Below are 21623 nucleotides of genomic sequence, written 5' to 3' on the forward strand. Positions count from 1 at the left end.
TTTAATTACAATAAAAATCTTAGAGAAACTTTATCCTTTAGATTCTTAATCGGATTAATTCGGGAAAATATGTGATACAAAGATATGCTTCATTCATGCTCTTCTTTTAAGAAATGGTTGCTATTGGGGCACCTAGGTGGCTCAGTTGGTTAAGCATCTGATTCTTGATCTCAGCTCAGTTCGTGATCTCAGGATTGTGAGATTGAGCCCTGCATCGGGCTCCACACTCAGTGTGGTGTCTGCTCATCCCTCTCTGTCCCCCCCCCACTTGCACATTTGTGTGCTCTCTCTCTCTCAAACAAATAAAAACTTTAAAAAAATAAGAGAAAGAAATAGTTGCTATCGAATCGTACTGGAACCATCAGACTATGAGTTAAATAGTTTTTAACATTTCTGGGCATCATATCCCGATCCAAAATGGCTTTGAAAATTTATTAATTTCTGTGCCACATTACAAGAAATTCCTGGTTTCTCTAGCCCTTTTCAGGTAGAACCTTACCCCCGCCCCCACCAAACAGCCTGCACGTCATGTGCCAAGAGGCACATCTCACCTCTCAGGGGCTCCACCACTATCTTCAAGGGCTCTGTGCCAGTCGCTAGGCACAGCAGGGTAGGGGCCACAGACCAAAGATTGGGGTCCAGGGAAGTGCAAGTAGATGAAATTGCTGTATTTACTTTTCCACCTTTTGTAGAAATCAGCATCTTTTGTTTTTCAATTTGGGATATGGCCAAGGTTCCTTGGGATGATATCCTGGGATTCCTGGTACTCAGAAGTGGATTTGAGAGCAAGAGTACTGCTGGCTGCTGGCCAGAGCAGACCTGAGCCTTCAAGACTCACTCAGTGTGAACTTGACAGTAGAGAGAAACTGCTGAGAGAATAAAACAAAAACAAAAACAAGCAAGATACCCTAGAATCAGAACTTCTCTTTTTCTGCTTGAATATCACTTGTGAATTTTTTAGTTCATGTGGGTATCTGTGTATTCTCGTGGGTGAGGACATACACCTATCAGAATTCAGAGATGATTCTGATTTGGTATTTTCGTGTGGAGACTGCTTGTCTCCTGATAATCTTTGTTTCACAGTTTAGTGAGTTGTGGTCAACTTGAGAGTAAGTACTGTTGCTCTTTCCACCACTTCCTGACATCATAGATGCCAAATGCATGGGACAGCACGAGGTTTCCTTGAGGATATCACCATGCTATTTCATACACAGAAGCAATAGTAACGGGATTCTTCAAAAAAAACCCGTAATGCCCTTTTATTTTTTCCATGATAATGGACATGTCTTGGCAGAACCTCCAAGGGCTTCCCCTGCACACTCTCCTGGCCCATCCTTTGTCACACCGGCCAGCCTCTGAGCTTTGGGTCCTGCTCTTCCTCCGTCTGGCCTTCTCTTCCATTTCTTTTACTACTGGGAAAATTATCCATTAAGATCAAATAAAACATCACCTCCATCCTTTCAAGACTTCTTCCAAGGAAAAAGTTCTTCATCCTCCAATCTACTTCCACCTGGTTTTATCTGAACTTGCCCTCTAGTGCCGATCTGGCACAGTAGTGGACTTCCATCAAGAGGGAATCTGCTGCGGGGAAGGACAGAGGATCTGGTTTATGTCACTGACATCTAGCCCAACACCCAGAACCAGCGAGGCTGAGTGACACTCAGTTTGGGGTTCATGGCAGCCTCTACCCCTTGCTAGGGAGGTTTTTCCAGTAGATGTTCTAGTAGGTGACTTGTCCCGGCCTCGTCCATTTCTTTCTTGATGAGACTGCCTCCAGGAGCCACTGTGAGCCTAGAGTATTCTGTAGACCTCTTTCTGGTTTCTGTTCAAACCTTCATCCAGCTTCTCATGGCAGTGCTGCATTTTATTATGTGAGTCAGCATTCTGCATCTGCAAGGACCACCCTACCTAACAAGCACTCTGTATCACGATAATCATCTGAGAACTAGGACTCATGTCAACAAGTGCATACAGGTGTGTCTCACAGTACCTCTGGAGAAGCAGTACTTTTGATCATGCCAAACTAAAAAATGCCTTGTTCTGAAGGTGTTAACACAAGACACACATAAATGGTATTAGAGGTCACAAAATCCTGTCACCTGAAAGGTTTCCTGTGACTTTTCAGGACTTTATATCTGCTATCACTTCACCACGAGCATCACACATTGCCCACTGCAATGAATGGCTGCTTTTGGCCCAGAAATGAGACTCTGACACTAAATGGTGATCAATATCTCAAAGTGCACAAATGAATTTTCTTGCTAGTTTAAAAGACACTGGAGATTTTAATTTTAAAGAAGTTTCTCCTTATTTTGGACAAAATGGATGTTGATTATAAGCAAATATAAACATGCATGTAGATACATGTACATATAACATGTAAATTATATATGAGTAAAATAGCAATAAGCTACAAAATGAAAGAAATACACACACCTCCACCATCCCCCTACTAGACAGAAATGATTGCAACTTATAGCAGGCATATATCCTTTCAAATCTTCTCTCTCCATATTTATGCACAGCTTTGTTTAACCCTTCAAAAATACAGTTTTTCTACATTGATGTTAGAATCAGTTAGGGCGCATGTCAGACAGCCAAACTCCTAGAGCCTCTAAGTGTCCTGAGAGTAGATAAGTGTCCTTCCCACTAATGTGAAGGTCGATGCTTCTGGCAGCCCTGATCTGTAGTCTTTAGAGGCTCTGAGATCTATCGTGTTCTCCTCTTTGGGATAATTCCTCCTTCTCATGGTCCATGATGTCTTTTCCTGTCCATCGTCCAGGAGCAGAAAAGGTGCAAAGAAGACAGGGTAGGGGAGCATGTCCTTCTTTCTGGGGCCCACTTAAAAGTCATACACATCACTGTTGCTCACCCCCCACCCTTTGGTTTATATCAGATCAAGTTAAAACCCAAAGTGCGAGGGAGGCAGGAAGCTTACTATATTTGTGAGACAACAACAAATTTCAAACTCTCTGCAAACAGTGAAGCCCCTGATTACCTGCACTCGATGACCGTGCCCACTGCCCACCTTGGCACAGCATGGACAAGGAGAACAGGTGTGGGCACGACACCCACCTGTCTCAGTCTGAGTACTGTTGTACAATAGTTTATCCTCTGACTCAGCATGACCTTTTTCATTGCCAGCACATGATTCCCAGCAAGGATGGGGAAGGACAGCCAGGAATTCCACGGTAGGGGTGTACCATGATGTGCGATCCAGTCCCTGATGGTCAAAAAATTTGGTTGCTTCCAAATTTTAACTAATGTAAACTGTAATACACTTATGTAGTTGAATCTCACCTATACCCTTAATTGCCTTTCAAAGATAAATCCTTAAAAGTGAAATATCGAGACCAAATGAATCTGGATACATAAGCCAAAATTTGTCTTAATCACGCTGGATGGCAGTGATAGCTGAAGTACACTTGGATTTGATTTATCATCACTGATGTATCTGCCCTTCTTGACATTCTTGATGCTTTTAAGTTCTCATTTCTTAATATCACAGGTTGCGTTTCTTCCAGTTTTTATTTTATTAGTAAGCATACTTTTCTTTTGCTGCTTAATACCATTTCTTTACCAGCCATCTGGTTATTTGAGCTGCTGCTCATTCCTCATGGCTGGCTCCGGCTCGGTCTCACTGTGCCTTCACCTCACCATATGCTGGGAGCTTGGTGACTCAACATATGATATTTCATGTCCTCAAAGCAACAAGTCACACAAACCTGCAAAATCACAGCTGTCCATTTTCATGCAGTGACTCTCCTTTATCACTGCCCATGATTGAATGAGATTCTCCTCCTACTTTGGCACCTCAGAGAAAATATATCCCATCACCTAAAAACGCTATTCTTCTGTAAAGTCTTTCAGCAACTTTACAGACTTAAAACTCTGATTTAGGCTTCCCATTTACTTTCCATATTGACATTTAACCATTCAGTGCTCCATACCATTAATAAATACTCTCTGTTTTGATCCCTGGGTGGCTCTGTCAGTTAGGTGTCCAGCTCTTGATTTCAGCTCAGGTCATGGTCTGAGGGTCACGGGATTGAGCCCCACATTGTGCTCTGCATTCAGTGAGGAGTCTGCTTGGGATTCTCTCTCTTTCCCTCTCCATCTACCCCTCTTCCTCCTCTCTCTCTAAAAAAAAATAATAAATCTCAAAAAAATGCTCTGAGTTTTATACTACTAGATCAGGGTTTCTCAGCCTTGCCACTCTTGACATTTCAAGCCAGATAATTCTCCCTTGTGGGGGCTGTCCTGTGCGTTGTAGGATTTTATCAGCATTCCTGGCCATTACCCAGTAGGTGCCAATAGTTCTCCCTCCCCCAGTTGTGACAATCAGCAATGTCTCCAACATTGACAGTTGTCCCCTTGGATGATAAAATCCCTTTAGTCAAGAATCACTGTATTAGACTGGCTTTGAGACATGTATCACCAAAGATAGAAAAAAAAATAAGACTGCATTCAGGATAATCTGAGGGGGGATGGCATGTTAAGGACAAAGCCCCTTTAAAAGGAAGGTAATGGAAAAAATAAATAAAAGGTGGACAATGGAGAGATTCTTGGACCAGGTTCCCCAAGATGTGGATGAGAAGATAAGAGCAGAGAGAGTTCTAGAGGGGTGTTAGTGGTGTTCTGGTTGGTTCCATCACAATGAGTAGGAGAAAGAGCAGGCAAGCCTGGTGATGTGGACCAGCCCTGTGGGGCACAGCACGGTGGGCTCTTCATGCCACTCCCTGAAGTAGACAGCATCACCAGTCTCCCTCCCACCTCTTTCTGAGAGATGTGTGTCGCTTGGCTCCACACCAACAGAAATGAATCAGCAAGGCTATCCCTGAATCTCTTTAAATCCTATACTTTAAGTATATTCTCCCCCTTTAACACAGGTTTCTAATCTCTCAAATGCAAAACCCTTCATATCTTCTTCAAGGAGAGCCTAGAGACAATGTGTGCCACATAAATGCAGCTCATTGGGCTCCAGCTCTGTCCCCTCTTTGCACACACTTAGCCCCACTGTCATCAACATCTTCTAAACAGCACCCATCTTCTAAACAGGGGACTTGACATACCTGAGCTACCCTCTTCTTCAAAATTCCCAAGAGTCAACACAAGAGTCATCTCACCCCTGGCTTTTTATAGCTGCTCAGAGTGTCTTCATCACTTCTATTCCCTGCCTCCCTTTCCCTCATCCTCAAAAAAGATGGAAGTGATCATGAAACTCTGTAAAGGGAGAATCTGTTAGTAATTCCGCTGTTCAACCCAAGCCAAGCCAAGATGGCAGATAGGGGATGGACTTGCAGGTCCATTGTTGCTTTTTTAAAGGATGTAGTACAGGCTGGAGCCTGCTTAAACCAAGCCCTGTGTGAGAGAATGTTCCTGACACCTCCCATCTTCCAGTCATCTCCTCTTCTGACATGGTGCCAAGTGGGACTTCAGCTGAGAGGGAAGGGTGGGATTTTAAAGTTGAATGTCTCCCTGTTGCTGCAGATCCATGCCCTTTATGATGCAGTTTCCTTGGCCTGTTGTTTATTTCAGCACAATCCCTTAAAAACAAGCAGCCTGCACATGGGCAATGACAACGGTGCCACCTCATTGGGAGAGAAATATGGGCAACAGAATTGCATTGCTCCGGAGAAGAAACCTTTTCTTTTTGTGTTCCAAAGATACAGATGAGCCGGAGAAGCTCTTCTCCGTGGATTTGCATGGCTGTGACAAATGTGAAAGAGGAGCGCAGTCTCTCAGTGCCTCTGGGCTGTAGATCCTTCCCCTGCATCCGGGGAGCACCCCTTCTCCGCATCTCTGTGGCACCCAGCCAGGCGAGGCGGAAGTGGAGGCTGGGCAGGTGTAAGCCCGGTGGAGAGGAAGAGCTGAAAGTCTCTTGTTAATTCTCCTCATTAGCAGGGGCTTTGTGGATGCAGTAATTCGAGCACTCATGAGCCACCATCCCTGAAGGAAGACCATGTTCACTAAGTCTCTTGATTGATGGGCATTTTTACTTTCTGGTTTGGGGACTTTGTGTTTTTGTCCCTACCTTGCATCTTTCTCTTCATATAAGGAGCAAATGGCTTCCACTTTTCCATCCTGAAGCCAACTAAGAAATCTTTTAAGTAGAATTTAAACAGTACGGGGAAGCAAAGTATTAAAGACAAGTCCAAAGAAAATACTTTTTTCTTGTTTATTTTTAAGTCACACATTGAACACAGTCCCACACATGTGTGACTCTCTTCCCAAGCAGACAGACATTTCTTACCAGTGGCTGGCATCTCTCTCCTCCCCTGACTGACCATAGCAGAAAGCATCGTGTCCAGATTTCAGCAGTTCCTAGGCTTCTAACATGGAGGCTTGTTATCTTCCTTTCCAAAAAGCTTTGAGAACTACCTTCTTGAACAGAGAATACCTATTTTCAATTCAATACAATTTTAGAAAGGGAATGATACAAACTGTTGACTGATTTGTGTTATTAGTGTTAGTCTTACAGTTATACATTTAAGACCAGTAAAGAAAAGTGCTAATAGTATGTTATTGAGTGTGGCACTGTTTAGGGTGATAAAATCAATTGATTTGCTCTATGATTTACTGTCAACATAATCCTGCCACACTGTCTCCTTGCTTTGCTGACAGCCTGCCCCGAGAGAGCTCCATGGCAGAAAGGTCGTAGAGTAGCTACAGGATCCTGCTACACTGAATTTACTTAATGCTTACTGTGATTACTGCTTAGTCTGCTCAGGCTACCATAACAAAACACCGTAGACTGGGGGATTTCAGCAACAGGCATTTATTTTTCATGGTTCTAGAGGCTGGAAATCCAAAAACAAGGTGACAGCAGATTCAGTGTCTGTTGAGAGCCTGTTCTTGTTTCACAGATGATCTCTTCTTGCTGTGTCCTTATAGGATTGAAAAGAGAAAGTTCTGGTCCCTTCATTTCAGATTTTAAGAGATGTGTCTTGTATTTAAAATTATAAATGGGGTATGTCCACTTTGCTGATAAAGTTGCATATCCCATGACTTTTCATGGATCCTCACTCTAGAATAAGCTTAGCACTAAAAGTTTACATGTGCAGAATTTTCATCACCTAGGTCAGATACTGGTGTCACCTTCACCCTGTGATCCTGTTATTGTTGATTTTCCAGGTGACATAATGTTGAGCATGTCAGCACACTCTTCAAGAAGACTCCTGGTCTTTTTATAGGTGGCGAAAATATATTTTTAATGGACAATTGGTAATTCTTTCTCTATCAACTCAGTAAAAGGTTGAAATAGCGTACCCAGATAAAGGGCAGATACATTGACTGGCTTTGAAATAACTCTTTTTATTCAGTATTGACATACTAGGGTGCCATCAGTGTTCTGAAATAGCAGAGAATCCCCTTTGAACTCCATTTCTAGTTGCCATCAAAGATTATCTGTATTCACATCAGTTTTCAGTTTTCCTTTTATTTCCTTCAGATTCTCTCTGTAGCCATTAAGGAAGGATTGTAATAAAAGGTATTTAAGAGCTACATAGATCACATGTCAGAGCAGAAGAAAATTGTCTACTGATTTAGCCATTTATCCTATTTTATTGGGGAGAAGTTAGGAGAGGAGAACAAGATGAAACCCAGCAAATGATAGCACAGCTGCTTCTTGTTCCTCTTAGAGTCTGGCTCTCACATTTTGTAATGAGCATGCAAATATTATTTCTGTGCACCTCCCGCTGTTGTGTTAGCTCTCCCAACGTGAGAGGGAAATGCCATCCCTATTGAGCTCTAAGTTTCATAGTTTGATATTTCTGAATATTATCACATCTTTTTTTTTTTTTTTTTTTTTTTTAAATTTTTATTTATTTATGATAGTCACAGAGAGAGAGAGAGAGGCAGAGACACAGGCAGAGGGAGAAGCAGGCTCCATGCACCGGGAGCCCGACGTGGGATTCGATCCCGGGTCTCCAGGATCGCGCCCTGGGCCAAAGACAGGCGCCAAACCACTGCGCCACCCAGGGATCCCTTATCACATCTTTATATGAAAACAATAGCTTAAGACTTCTAAGGAGATGACAAAATAAACAATGGAAAAAACCCACATGAAATAATTTCCCATTTCCTGTTGCAGCAGCAGAAAGATTCAGCACCCCAAGCTGATCTCCCTAGACAAGCCACTATTACCCCTGCTCCATCACTGAAGTCAGCAAATCTACAGAACAACTAGTCTCTCCCTGGTGCTATCTTCCTGTCCAGTGTAGTGAGCTCATCTCAGAGAATGAGCCAGGAGCAATGTGACAAGACTGTTCACTTCCCACTTTGTTATTTTTCATATTTAAAAGAGACATGCTTGCTGGTTTCATTAGTAGGCTTGCACAGGTGCAGTCATTTCAGAACGGTTTAGAAGTAGCTTTGATTAACAGAACAAGCAGATTCCCCGACCTTGAGTGTCCTTGTCACAGAGTTAAAATTGAGTGACATTCTCAGTGAAAATAACCTTTCGTGGGATGTCCAACATCCATCCATGGGAAATTCATCTCTGAGCTTTAGCCTTCACTTAAACTAAGTTGTGTCATAATTGAGAAAAAGAAGATATGGGTCTTTAATTTTTTTCTTGGAAAATAATGAAATTCTTGAAGTGACTTGTGATAGTAAGTAATGTTACATTTTTACCATTAGCATTTCCATTTTTATGTTACAAGGATATGAAGTAAGCCTATATTCCAGTAAAAATTTCAAAACTAAGAAACACAGACTTTGAATTATGGCTGTGATTTTTGTATTTATACATACATATATACACAAGTGCACATATATGTAGATACATGAGTATCTGCAGGAAAGTTTAGTAAATGTCGTATAGACTATATCTTAAGCCACCATTAATAAACACAAATAAGCAGTTAAATAACACTCCCACCCTGAAATTACAAAGGATTATTTTGTTTTACTATTATTTTTCTCAGAAGTGAATGTGGGAGTATTTTTTTCTAAACATAGAGTTTACTTCATTTCTACCCTCATTATATTTACTGGCTTCATTTTTCCCAAAAGACAAAGGCTGTATCTGACCAAACATCAGAATCACTCTTATGATTTTTAATATTTTTAAAATGATAAGAGTAACAGAAAATTTGAAATGTAGAAAAATGTGAGAGACATAAGCATTTTTGTTAATAAGTTTTTATTATCACACATGTTGTCCTGGGGCATTTTGAGTTATATTAAGCATAAACTCCATACTACTTTGCATCTTTGTTCATTTCACTTTTATTGTAATCATTTCTCCACATTGCTACATGGTCTTCATAGCTATCATTTTTAATGGTCTACTGATATTCCCTTATGCAATAGCAATAGTTTTTAAATTATTTCCATTAATTTTTAATTATACATTCTCCTGTTCTTCATTAGACTCAATTCAAAGCAAACTGAACTGTCAGAATTGCTGTAAGATCTAAATTTGCCTTTAGCTAGGTCAATGCATCTAATAAACCATAGCAATTTTCTCTTGTCTGTACATTCCTGAGATCTGTTTGATGCCTATAATGCCATGATATAATTCAAAAGCAAACAAATATTTTTTATAAGTTGCCTAAGAATTTATCAGTTGGCATAAGAAGTGAGGGTGTTTGATGTTACTCTGTACAGTGTTATGCCAGTAGCATGCTAACTGTAAGACATGCTGCCTTGACCTTTAACCTTCTTCCACTCTGCCCATCAAAATTAATTTATTTTTTCTTCCTTTTTATAGCAATATGTTGGCACTGTTCTTAGAGAGCTTATGCATGCAGCTGGCAATTAGATTCACTTATGTACCTGCTCCACCACCTTCCACTTTCCATCATAAGCTCTTGGTGGGCAGGAGTAGCTATCCTATTTTTGCCCTACTACGGCATTATCCTACCTGTAATAGATGGTCACCAAGTTTTTAAACATTCTGCTCCGGTTTTGGCTACAGTGTTTACAAAAGGTGAAGTTGGGAAGTGTAATGATATTAAAGATGTTTACTCTCTTATTTTTCTTTCACCAGTGGGATGGAGTAGGACCTCTTCCAGACTGTGCAGAACCACCAAAAGGGATCCAGATGCTGTGGCACCCATCAATAGTCAAACCCTACCTCACACTGCTCTCTGAGTGCTCAAACGCAGACACGCTGGAAGGGGCGGCAGGCGCCCTGCAGAACTTGGCTGCAGGGAGCTGGAAGGTATGACTAGTTCATTACAATAAAGAGGAGATCTGGAATTATGAGCACATCCTTAGAAAGGAATAGAAGTCCAGTTTTGAGATCTGCAATTACAATGCAGTTTGTGAAAATGTTAGGGAAAGACCAGTTACATTGAACTTGTGGACACAGAAAAATATTCCTTTAAAAATTCTCAAGGGCTCAGGGGTCCTTGAAGATCTCTACAAAATATAGATGAACAGATGTAAGTATAGTCATTGAAAATGCTGTGATATGCTTTCCACTCTATTTGTGTAGCTGAGTTATTTTGTTTTCAGGGGAGATATAACATGTTGATGCTTTTCAAAGCTCTATTGTTGACTGTTAGGAGAGTTAATACTCAAGCACCTTGTATCAAAACCCCTGTGAATCCCTCTAATGTTGTAGTTGGTCCTGTCTCCAAAGGAAAAGAACCATTTTTAACCTATGGGCTTACAGAGAAGAATAGTATTCTTGGGTCTTTTTGGCCAGAATGTTAAAAGTAAAAAAAAAATGTACGATTCAGAAGGAGATTAGGAAGGCTTTTTCCTCTGAGTTCTTGTAAACACATACTATCCTTGATTGGTTTTCATGGAAAATTTCCACGACCCTCATTTTGGGTCGAAAAGGATTGACCATAGCAAAGAATTCTTGAGTTTGATCACCAACTATTACATGAGCTAATTTGTCTTATTAAAAAGAAAAAGAAGAAGAAGAAGAAGAAGAAGAAGAAGAAGAAGAAGAAGAAGAGAAAAAGTGTAACCACCTAGAATGAGGGCATATGGGGAAAATATCCAGAGAGGAATTTGGACCTCCGCTATCTATTTTTCATTCATTTAATATCAAAGCCTGGGGGTTGGGATGCACATAAATCACTATCTAGCATTCACTTTCTTCAAAACAATGTTAATAAGACACATGGCTACGAAGAGTTCTCAGCTTGGTCCCACAGGCACTGCACACACTGTCCTCAGCATTGTCATGCAGCTACCTCCTCCCTTCTTGTACGAGCTTCCAGCATCTGCCTTCGTGTCACCTCTCACTCTGTCATTCTGTTTCCACTGCTGAAGTCCCAGCTACAGCACTACCTTCTTTCTTGGTGGGACCTCCCAGCTCTTGGGGCCCAGTTCTTGACAACACTTCCCAGAAGCTGGCTGCTGATGTATGGGCAGGCTCATCCCTTCTTTTGAGAGTCTTAGAAATTAACATCATCGTCCCTTTCTCCTCTATCCATAGGTGTCCCTAGTGTTGTACTGAAAGAATTCATAGTGGGCTAGGCTTGAAGTGAAGTTATCTCTTGCTTTCAACTAGAGAAAAGCTTCAAAAGCAGAGTCACATGAGACAGAATTCCAGAGTAGGGCCTTGCAAGCAAGGAAGGAGATAATAATGGAAATCACTTCCTTGAACTAACCCTTAGATCTTACCTCCCTCTAAATTTAAGAGGCTTTGCTTCAAATCACAATTCAAACCTAGGCTCTACCTTTTCTAAGCTCTGTGACCCTGAGCAAATTATAGCACTGTATTGTCTCAGATGTGTCATGTTTAGACAAAAAAGATTGTGGCTGCTTCTTGTCTCACAGCGTGCAGACCAGTCATGGCACTAGATGCAAAGATGAGAGCAGGATGCCATAGGCCAATGGATTGTCATTACATATGGCCAGAAGGTTTGTCAGCCTTACTTATAAGGAGCATTTGCTATCCTAATAACTCTAGAAGAGTGGGATGATCCTCAGGTAGGGCAAGGGACTGCTAAAGAACATTTGTGTATAGTTATAAATATATATATGTATATATATATTTACATGAGAATTTTTTAATCAAAATAAAATACACAAGCATATGTAATAGTTAATCACATTATCATCATTTATAAACATGCCATATTAAATGGAAGAAAATATATGGGAAGGGAAAATAAACAATCCATAGGGATGATTTAAGAAGGTTATCATTAAGCCAAACACTGATAAATTGTTATCATTTTCAAGAGATTAAAAATAATTTGTACAAAAACCAGAAAATTCCTTCCTTTTAAAATAAAAGGGTTTTACTTTAAAAATCTTAAATGATTAAAAAGATTGATTTAAGACACACAACACCATTAAGTCTTATGGGGGACAGTGCCATCATCTGAAATCTAGAGTATTAAGCATGCATTTTTATAGCACCTGTTGAAATTTAGTGGCATTTGTTTTAGTGTCCTTAACTTTTTATGACCCAAAACAAAGGCAGAAATGTGAAGGTAAATACCAGAATTTTACATGGAGACAGGTTTTTATAGACCTCATCATCTGAAACTATAACTTCTCTTTATAGGAAGATCATGCATACTCTTTTTCTGCAACAAATTGGCTAGTAAACTAGATCTTCATATGGTCTTAAATACTTTTTAAACTTTAAGAGACTCATTACTTGGTTAATGAGCATCAGAAAAACAGAACAGTATTATGGCAGAAGCAAAGGGATAATTTTTTTCAAAGCCAACATGGACTTCAGTTACTTTTTTCTCATTTACAGTACAATTATTTTGTTTGTCACAAAATATTAAAACAATTGGATATAGTAGTTTAAAGACTTCCAAAATGTGCATGGATGCTCTTTCAACTCCCATTTATGGGTTATTTATTTTGTAATTGAACTTTGTGAAAACCTAGGGTTTGAACAATAGAAATATATCTGTACTTATTATTAAGTCAAATATTTCAGGTATCTTTGCACAGTCCATTTTTCCCTAAAATGTGGCCTTTTTCTTTTTTTTTATGTGGCCTTTTTCAAAGGAGCTATTCTTTGCCCATTTACTTTGAAAATAAGATAGAATAAAGAGACATTTGTATATCAAGCTGTTAATATTTAATGAAGTAACATGATAGCAACATAGATGTAGTGAAGGAAGAAACAGAATCTCCAGCCATGTGGCCAAAATGAATAAAAAATAAGAGAACTAGGAAATTTGAGATTTGTCCCAAGAGTCAGGGCCAACAGTCTTGGGAAGAAGGATAATGAATTTAGCATAGCTTAGCAGTTGGAGCATAATGTAAAAGTGAACCAGGGCATCAGTGGAGTGCAACCAATAAAAGTAGAAATCATTGTTTGATAGTGTCTTTTTTCTAGTTAGTGATGTGATGTAAAGTATAAGGTTTAAGTTTTTTAAAAAACCAAAGTTTTGAAAGATTATGGTGAAAATGAGCTCTAAGCATGATCCCTAGTAGGTTAGGAATTGAGTCAGAATAAACACAGAAGTCATATGAGGACCTCGCCCAGTTGGACATGATGGACATGATGAGCCTGAGGCAGGACAAGGATGGGCCCAACCTAAGGAGGAAGAAATGGAGAAGATCCAGGCCATAACCAAGTCATTGACTCTAATAACACGTGACTGACTTATTGATTTTTTCCTCCAAAGACCCCAGTAAATAGTAAGGATAGCAAGGACTGCACCTATACTGTAAATGCCATATGCATCCAAATGGACTATAGAATAAACATGGTTTTGGGTAGTTTGGCATTACTTTCATCATTGTCATTGAATGACCTAATTTTCCAAGCCGTAAGTTATAGAATTCCATTCTGAAGCTGTAGAAATAGCTAAACTTGAGGGACTCTCACTTCCAGCCAAGATGGTTCAGGTTTACAATCCCTTTAAGGAAGAATAACAACTAACATAACCTAGAGAGATAGAAGAAACAATGGTTTTTAAGACACCAAGCATGAGTCAGTAAAGGACTGTGATCTCTGAGAGACAAGAAACAAGCAAGATGAGCCCTCTGAATGCCCCAGCTCACTGCCTTGAGTGAGACTGCCCACCATGGCACCAGGACTGGAACTCCCAGAGGAGCTCAGCAAACTCTGAGCTAAGGAGATGGGGGAGGGAATCTGGGGAGACAAAGGTGACTGGAGTTCATAGGATGGAGTACCAGAGAGGAGAAAATCACACATGGAGAGAGCCCTAGAAATCTGCAGAGCATCCCCAACAAATATTCCTAGGGAACTATCAGAGTGCATGCATGTGAGGGAAACACCCAAGTCTGAGAAAAGAATCTCCTGCAATTAGAGAGAAACTTGGTGCTCACATAGGGATGGGTACAGTGTGCTTCCCGAGTACCAGACAGGAAAACCTTATAATTCATGGACCACTGAATGAGAGCTCAGGAGGATCTTGCCTCCTAGAACTAGACATACAATTAGCCCTGGACTAAATATGATACAGTCTTTCCTATCAATCTTAGAAGATCCAAAAATAGCAATAGTTTCTAAGTAAATTAACTGAAGCCTAGAACAAAGCTTTAAAAAATCTAAAGGAATACAAAAAACATGCAGTACCCAACAGATTAAAATTAAGAATGTTTGACATCTACTTGAAAATAACTTTACCCAGGGGATCCCTGGGTGGCTTAGCAGTTTAGCGCCGCCTTCAGCCCAGGGCCTGATCCTGGAGACCCAGGGTCGAGTCCTGCATCGGGCTCCCTGTGTGGAGCCTGCTTCTCCCTCTGCCTGTGTCTCTGCCTCTCTCTCTTTGTATGTGTGTGTCTCTCATGAATAAATAAATAAAATCTTTAAAAAAAGAAAAAAGAAAAAGAAAAAGAAAATAACTTTATAAGCCAATAAAGAAGCAAATGTAATTCATAATAAGGAGCAAAATTAATCATTCAAAATCAACTCAGAACTGACACAGATGTTAACATTAGCAGACAAGCAGTTGCTATCACTGTATTTCACGTGTTCAAAAAGTTAATTAGAACATGGAAAATAAATAAGATTCAAGTAAAACTTCCAGAGTTATACAATGTCTGAAATGAAAAACACATGAGATGAGATTAAATTAGGCAGGTTGGACATTGCAGAAGAAAAGATTAATGAACTGAATAGAAACTACCCAAAACAAAACACAAAGAAAAAAAAATCACAAATTATCAGTGCACCTCAAGTCGTCTGATATGTATGTAATTTTAATTCCCAAAAGAAAAGAGAAAGATGAACAGAAAAAAAAAATCTTTGGAGTCTTAATAGTTGAAAATTTCCCAAATTTATGAAGACCATAAACTCACAAGTCCAAGTAGCTCAAGGAAAACCGAATAAAAGCAGCATAAAGAAACTGTACATCATAGTCAAATTGCTCAAAATCAGTAGTAAAGAGAACATCTTAAAATCAGCTGGAGAATAACATTGTATGTCAACTGTTCAAAAAAAAAAATATATATATAAGCAGTGAGAGGAAAAAAGACTTGTACATACAAGGAGAAGAGTAACAGCTGATTTCTCATCAGCAACAATGTCAGTGCGAAGACAGCCAGGCAACATACTGAATCTTCTGGGCCCCATTACATATAAAATTGATTCTGGTTTGGTATCAAGCAGGCACATCCTGTTCTTAAAGGAACCCCTGAGGCACATTATACCCACAGAAGTTACAAAACAAGCAGTAAAAAAATATCCCCATTTGAACTCAGTTTAAGATGTGAGATAACCTGGGAACTGCATTATTAATTACCCGAGCAGTTGGGTCAGAAGGGATTCAAACATAAAAACTTCATATTAACTGTTCTAGCATGATGAGAGCTATGGAGCTCTGTATTCTCTTCTTCTAGTCCTGAGGACAAGCAAGTATTCATAGGCTCTGCATCAAGTTCTAAACCCACACACAGGGACAACAGGATTAAGGGATTAGTTTGGCTTTAGAAAAGACTAGTCAAGGAACATGTGATCACTTCAAGCTCTAAAAGCATTTTTGTAGAAGTGGTTAGAACTTGCTGGCTCAATCGAAAATAAATAAATATATTAGCAAATCTCTGTCCCTTTACAATGAGAATTGCTAGGAGCTTTGATCCTTTTTATATTTCATTTTATATTTCTCTATTTCAACGGAGAATGCTGTTCTTAAATAATAAACGTGGATTCTAGAAATAAACCTTGTCTTTCATCAGCTAAACATGTTTTAATCTCCAGGTATGAGCAGCAAATTGGAAGACAGTTGACATAAGAAGCTGAGTTTGATGTGGTATCTTCCCCATGGTGCCTTCCAGTACAAAACACGAAAACAAAAAGTTCAAAAACCATAATAGATGCTGTGATAGAAATATATACACAAGGAGACACACAAACACACACACACACACATGCACACACACAAGTCATGAGGGTGTCTCTAGAGTCATTTTGGTAAAGAGGCCTGGAATAAGGAAGCACACTTCTAAAATCATAGCTAACACTTTTGGACTATGAGTCAGTGATGAGACATTAGCATATCTCATTATTTAGAGGAATGCTAGTGGCTGTAACAGAGGCTCAAATATGCAAGGACTACAACAAGATTGAAGACAGAAGTTATTTTCTCTGATGTAACAGGTAAGGGCATGAGTGTGAGGAGGGAAGCTCCCTCCATGAATTAATTCACCTATGCTCAAAGCTGTTCTACCATCTTCAATATGTTACTTTCAGGCTACTCCTGTGGTCATCATCTACCAGCAGGAAGCAGAAAGAGGACACAGATCTGCAACCAGAAATGTTCTCTTACAGTCAAGGTCACACTTTATATGTTCCTCTCCTATAATCTGGGCTCAGCTCCTAGCCTCCAGCAGACAAATGCTATCCGTGCACTCAGACTGACGATGGTGACTGAATTTTAAGACATAAAATAGACTGAGTCCAGATTCAAGAAAAGTAAAAGTCTTCATTGTAAAAGGACAGAGATTTGCTAATATATTTAATTTATGTTATAAAATAAAACACTTAATGTTGTAGTAAAAACCAATGGCACCCCAGTTACCTTACTAGCCAGGGCTTCAACAAAAGCTATGCCGTATATTTGCAAGACTGAAAGGGTTTATATCAACATGGTCCCTCTGGACTGTGCGTAATATCCCCAGAATGATGTGCTTTCTATCTCCAAAGGAAAAATACGAGATGTAACTCCCTGTCCCTATGAGCCACTGTGTTTATAAAGAAAAAAAGGAGAGATGTATTAAAAGAAAGGCTTTCTGATTTGGGGTCTAATAAGTGAGAATGAAAGACAATTAAATTACTTCTATTTTCTTATATTGAATAAAGAATCACTGAGTCCTCCCTGCCTGTACTTCTCAGTCATCATCTTATTGTTCAAAAAGAAGTATGATCTGAGCTCCCATTCTTGTGCAGGGGATTCAGAAGTGGAGCCTTCTCCAGGATGTTTACACAGCCCTGTCACTAGAGAACATGCAGGAGTCTCGGAATAAGATCTGTGGCATCCTTCCTCTCAGACACCACGCATGTGATCTAACAGGGTCACATTTTATTGCCCAGAAGGCATTTCCCAATGCCATTTGTACACCGTGAAGACACATTTGATAACATACTTGATAACATTCACCAAAAAAAAAAACCTTCTTGTGTTCAGAAAAGTTCATTCTTGGGATTTCAAGAGGTATGTTTTTCCATTGAGAATTACTGATCCTTGAGATGGTTTGAGAGTTAGGAGGACAAGTATACTTGTTGCTGTCGATTGAATGAATGCTTCCTCTACATCACTTTTATGTGAGCTTGACCTTCTTTATTTGTTCTTACAACAAAAGCATATCTAAATGCTTTCTGCCCCAGGAAGTTGTCTTGCTTGGACATTAATATTTCCAGCATTGCATAAACACTTGCAATAAAATTCAGTCTTTGCACTAACCTGACTTACATTTTAAAAATAAAAACACTTTAGATATGCAATAGCTGCCATTACCTTCATTAAAATTTCATTTATTAAACTAATTTATTGGTTTAATGACACAAAGGAGTTCTTCTCTAGTCCTCCTTATTACAGATAGAACTTTTTAAAATGGATTTTGAAAACAAAAATATAAAATCCTGCAACAAGATCTGAATTTAAACAGTAGACACCTAAGTCCTATGTCCAACCACAACACAACAAAGCATTTAAATGGCCTTGTGGTAAAATTGCCCAGTTGCTTCATATATCCCGTTGTAATCACCAACCGCACTCCTAGATGAACACAGTAGTTGAGATACAGGTCCACGCTAGAGAGAAGAATGTGAGGCATGCAGCAAAAGCCATGCCCTATCTCCATGTTTCTGAATATTTTGAACATTCTTGTTATAGTAAAATGAGACTGAATAAATAAATAGAAAAATTGGTACTTTCTTCCCTCTTGCCATGAGAATGAGACACCGCGGTAGATAACATGATATCATAAACAAATTCAAAAACAAATTTCAAAATCTTGTGTAACCTGTGTGAAATTCATTACATTTTACAGCTGTGGGATTGTGGTCCTTGACACTACAGGATGCTAAAATGCTTCTGAAAGGTGAAATTATGTTTGGTAGAGTTTGGTTTGGAAATGTGACTTTTCTTTACCGTATCAAAAGAAAAAATGGGGAATTTGGTAAGGGAATTCAATGGGAAAACAGTCATGCAACAGAAGACCACTTAATTGCAGACTATACTTCTAAAGCAGGAGAACTTGTAAGATATTAATAAAAATATTAATATTTAATATGAATAGTGATATTAATAAAAAAATTCAGGAGTCTGGCAATCATGAGTTCAGCCTCTTAATACAAAAATTTAGTACTGAAAGGAGAACACTATCCCTAGTTATTTAGAAAATTATTGGGATTTCAAGAGGGAGAAGTTAGCTACATTACAGTATTAATCTCCTTTTTGAACACAAATCACCCTTAACCAAATCAGTTTAAGCAGAGCAGAAATTTCTGGTAAAATTGTAGCCATCCATCCTGTTTATGGCTGGGCTGGGAATTTAAAAAGTAAAGTTCCAGGGGAACCTGGGTGGCTCATTCAGTTAAGAGTCTGACTCTTGGCTTCCACTCAGGTCATGATCTCAGAATCATGAGATTGAGCCCCTCCTCGGGCTGGGCACTCAACGGGGAGTCGGCTTGAGATTCTCTCTCTTCCTCCCCCTCTGCCCCTCTCCCTAGATGTTCTCTCTGTCATTCAAACAAATAAATAAATAAAATATTTAAAAAGCAAAGCTCCTGATAATCCACATGGGATCAATGTAGCCTGAGTTGAAAGGTTTAGAAGGTGTTGACTTCACCTTATTACCAAACTCTCCATATGAACAACAAGGAACATTATTGGACAAAAGCTTGTGTAACTTTATTTTGTGTAATTCAATTTGGGTTCATCTCTGAGCTCTCCTTTTGTCCAATGCAGAAAGGGAAAAAAGAAAAAAGAACATCTAGATCTTTCTAGGTAAACTCAATAATATGCAGCTATTTATTTCTCAGTCTCTTCAGGCTTAACACTTGGCCATATTGTTTTTCAGCCTCCATCCTCTCCTGCCCCCTGCAGTTGATGCTAAACTTGGGGTGGGGGTCATGTTGTACAGGCATATCCCTGCAGGGAACAGGGATTGGGTGTCCATTTCTCAGTGTGGAGTTATCTGTTGTCTTAAGCCACCTCTTACCCAGGACAAACTTCCTTGTCCTGCTAGGTAGGGTCTCAGATGGGATATGACAATTCGTGAATGGACTGTCTTTGATCTAAGGTGCTCTCCTGGCCCACACCTGCCCCTCCAACTATTAAGCCCTTATGGGATGCAGCCACATCCTCTCCTTAACCCTGGCAGGCACAGTCCACACCGTTCACAGTGAAATGCCTGGGTGGGTCAGTCGATTGAGCATCTGACTCTTGATGTCCGCTCAAGTGATGATCTCAGGGTTGTGAAAAAGAGTCCTGTGTCAGGCTCTGTGCTCAGCATGGAGTCAGCTTGAGATTGTCTCTCTCACTTTTCTCACTTTCCTTCTGCCCTTCCCCCTGCTCACACTCTCTAAATAAATAAATAGATAGATGATAGATAGATAGATGATAGATAGATAGATAGATAGATAGATAGATAGATAGATAGAATCTAAAACAACAAAAACCTCTCAGCATTCACTGCTTTTTCACTGCTTTGTGCTCTGTCCCATCCTGACAATAGCAGTTGTCATTGGGCCAAATAATGGTGGGGCCTTTCTCCAGAAAGAGCTATGAGCAAGAAGGAGGAGGAGGAGGAAAACATTTAGTGGTTTGAATTGCTGTCCCATCACATGCGTAGAAGCGATCCTTTCCTGACACAAACAAGGCCTTTCTCTTTGTAATTCCAATTATATACAACTTATTGTATCAGGTCTGTTAAATTGGGGAAAGCTGTTTCTCAAGACGAGGTTGAAATGTATAGTAGCTCCATTAACAGCACTCAAAAGGTCTTTAACTCAGGAGTTTCAAGGAGTGCAAAACAGGTTATTCCAAGTCCAAAGTAATAACATCAGTTATTAAACCAAGGTTAATTGGTGCATTTGTAAGGATTATATCAACTACGAGTGCAGATGTATATAACTTACACTGCCTTCTGAGAGGCAGATGGGAATGATGGTCAAGTACACCAACTCTGGGGCAGTGCTCCCTAGGTTCAAGACCTGGATGAGTATCTGCAGGCTGTGATGCCTTGCTGTGATTTCCTTTCCTCATCTGTAGAATGGAAGGAACTGTAGTGCATACCACATGGGGCTGAGATGGGGATTAAGTGAGTTAACATATATAAAGACATTAGAGCAGTACCTGACAGTTGGTTTAAGTGTTAGGTTTGTTTTTGCTGAAATATTTTGAAGGCTTGTAACTCCCCTGAGATCATCACTGGGAAAGCATGTCACCGGGAACAATTGGAGACATGTCTGTGCTCTTTTCTCCTGGACCAGCACCTCCTCCTCCTCCTCCTCCATCTTCTCTTTGTCATTCTCCTCCTCTTCTTCCTTCTCCTCTCCCTTCTTCTCTTTTTGAATCATGAAACATCCTCTCTTCAGCTCATAGACCATTTTTCTTAAAGGCATCCTCCTGGTCCACACCCTTCCCTCTGTTGTGGCATGCTCAGCACACAATGCTCTCATTCCACTTACAGAAAGTTGAGGTCTCATCCAAAGATTTCCACCTCAACCACAATGAGTTATGATACACTTTACATTTTTTCTCTCTTGTTCAGCTATTTTTATGCCAGTGATACTCTCCTACTTTTGTTTCTTTTACAAAACTGTGGGCAACCCATACATCTTTCTGCCACCACAGAGGCTGCCATGCTTTCTAAAGCAGCTCACTTCCCTTCTGGAAAACCTGTATATGAGCTGTATATGAGCTTTCTGTGTTGAGTGCACCTATGAAACATTCCCCATTTCCTGAATACCTTTCTTTCTTTCAGCTCCTGTACTCTTACTTGTTCTTGCTTGGTCTCATGTAGTTTACACACATAGGTTACACATGATCTACTCCAAGACTATATAGAAACCATCAGTGTCACATAGCTTTGCATGTCAAAAAAACTTGTGGAAACTTGCAACATGTCCTGAGTGAAATGTAAATAATTTATTCTGAGTTGTCTTTTATTGAGCCAATATTGAGTATTTTCCATATGCGGTTGACTCTTGAACAATATGAGTTTGAACTGTGCAAGACCCACTTAGTCACAGATTGTTTTTCAATAAC

The 21623-nt window shown here is 39.7% G+C and overlaps 1 protein-coding gene across 5 annotated transcripts in view; it reads left to right on the forward strand.

Moving 5' to 3' along the window:
• The window catches only part of CTNND2 (catenin delta 2), a 913492-nt gene that overhangs the window by 787782 nt on the left and 104087 nt on the right, over positions 1 to 21623 (forward strand). For all 5 annotated transcript variants that reach the window (XM_077879565.1, XM_077879568.1, XM_077879566.1 and 2 more), the window contains one exon: positions 9995 to 10168. In XM_077879565.1, the coding sequence (XP_077735691.1) occupies positions 9995 to 10168 (174 nt within the window). The remainder of the gene's footprint in view (positions 1 to 9994; positions 10169 to 21623) is intronic.

This window comes from Canis aureus, chromosome 31 (assembly GCF_053574225.1).
Source record: "Canis aureus isolate CA01 chromosome 31, VMU_Caureus_v.1.0, whole genome shotgun sequence".
Taxonomy (NCBI): domain Eukaryota; kingdom Metazoa; phylum Chordata; class Mammalia; order Carnivora; family Canidae; genus Canis; species Canis aureus.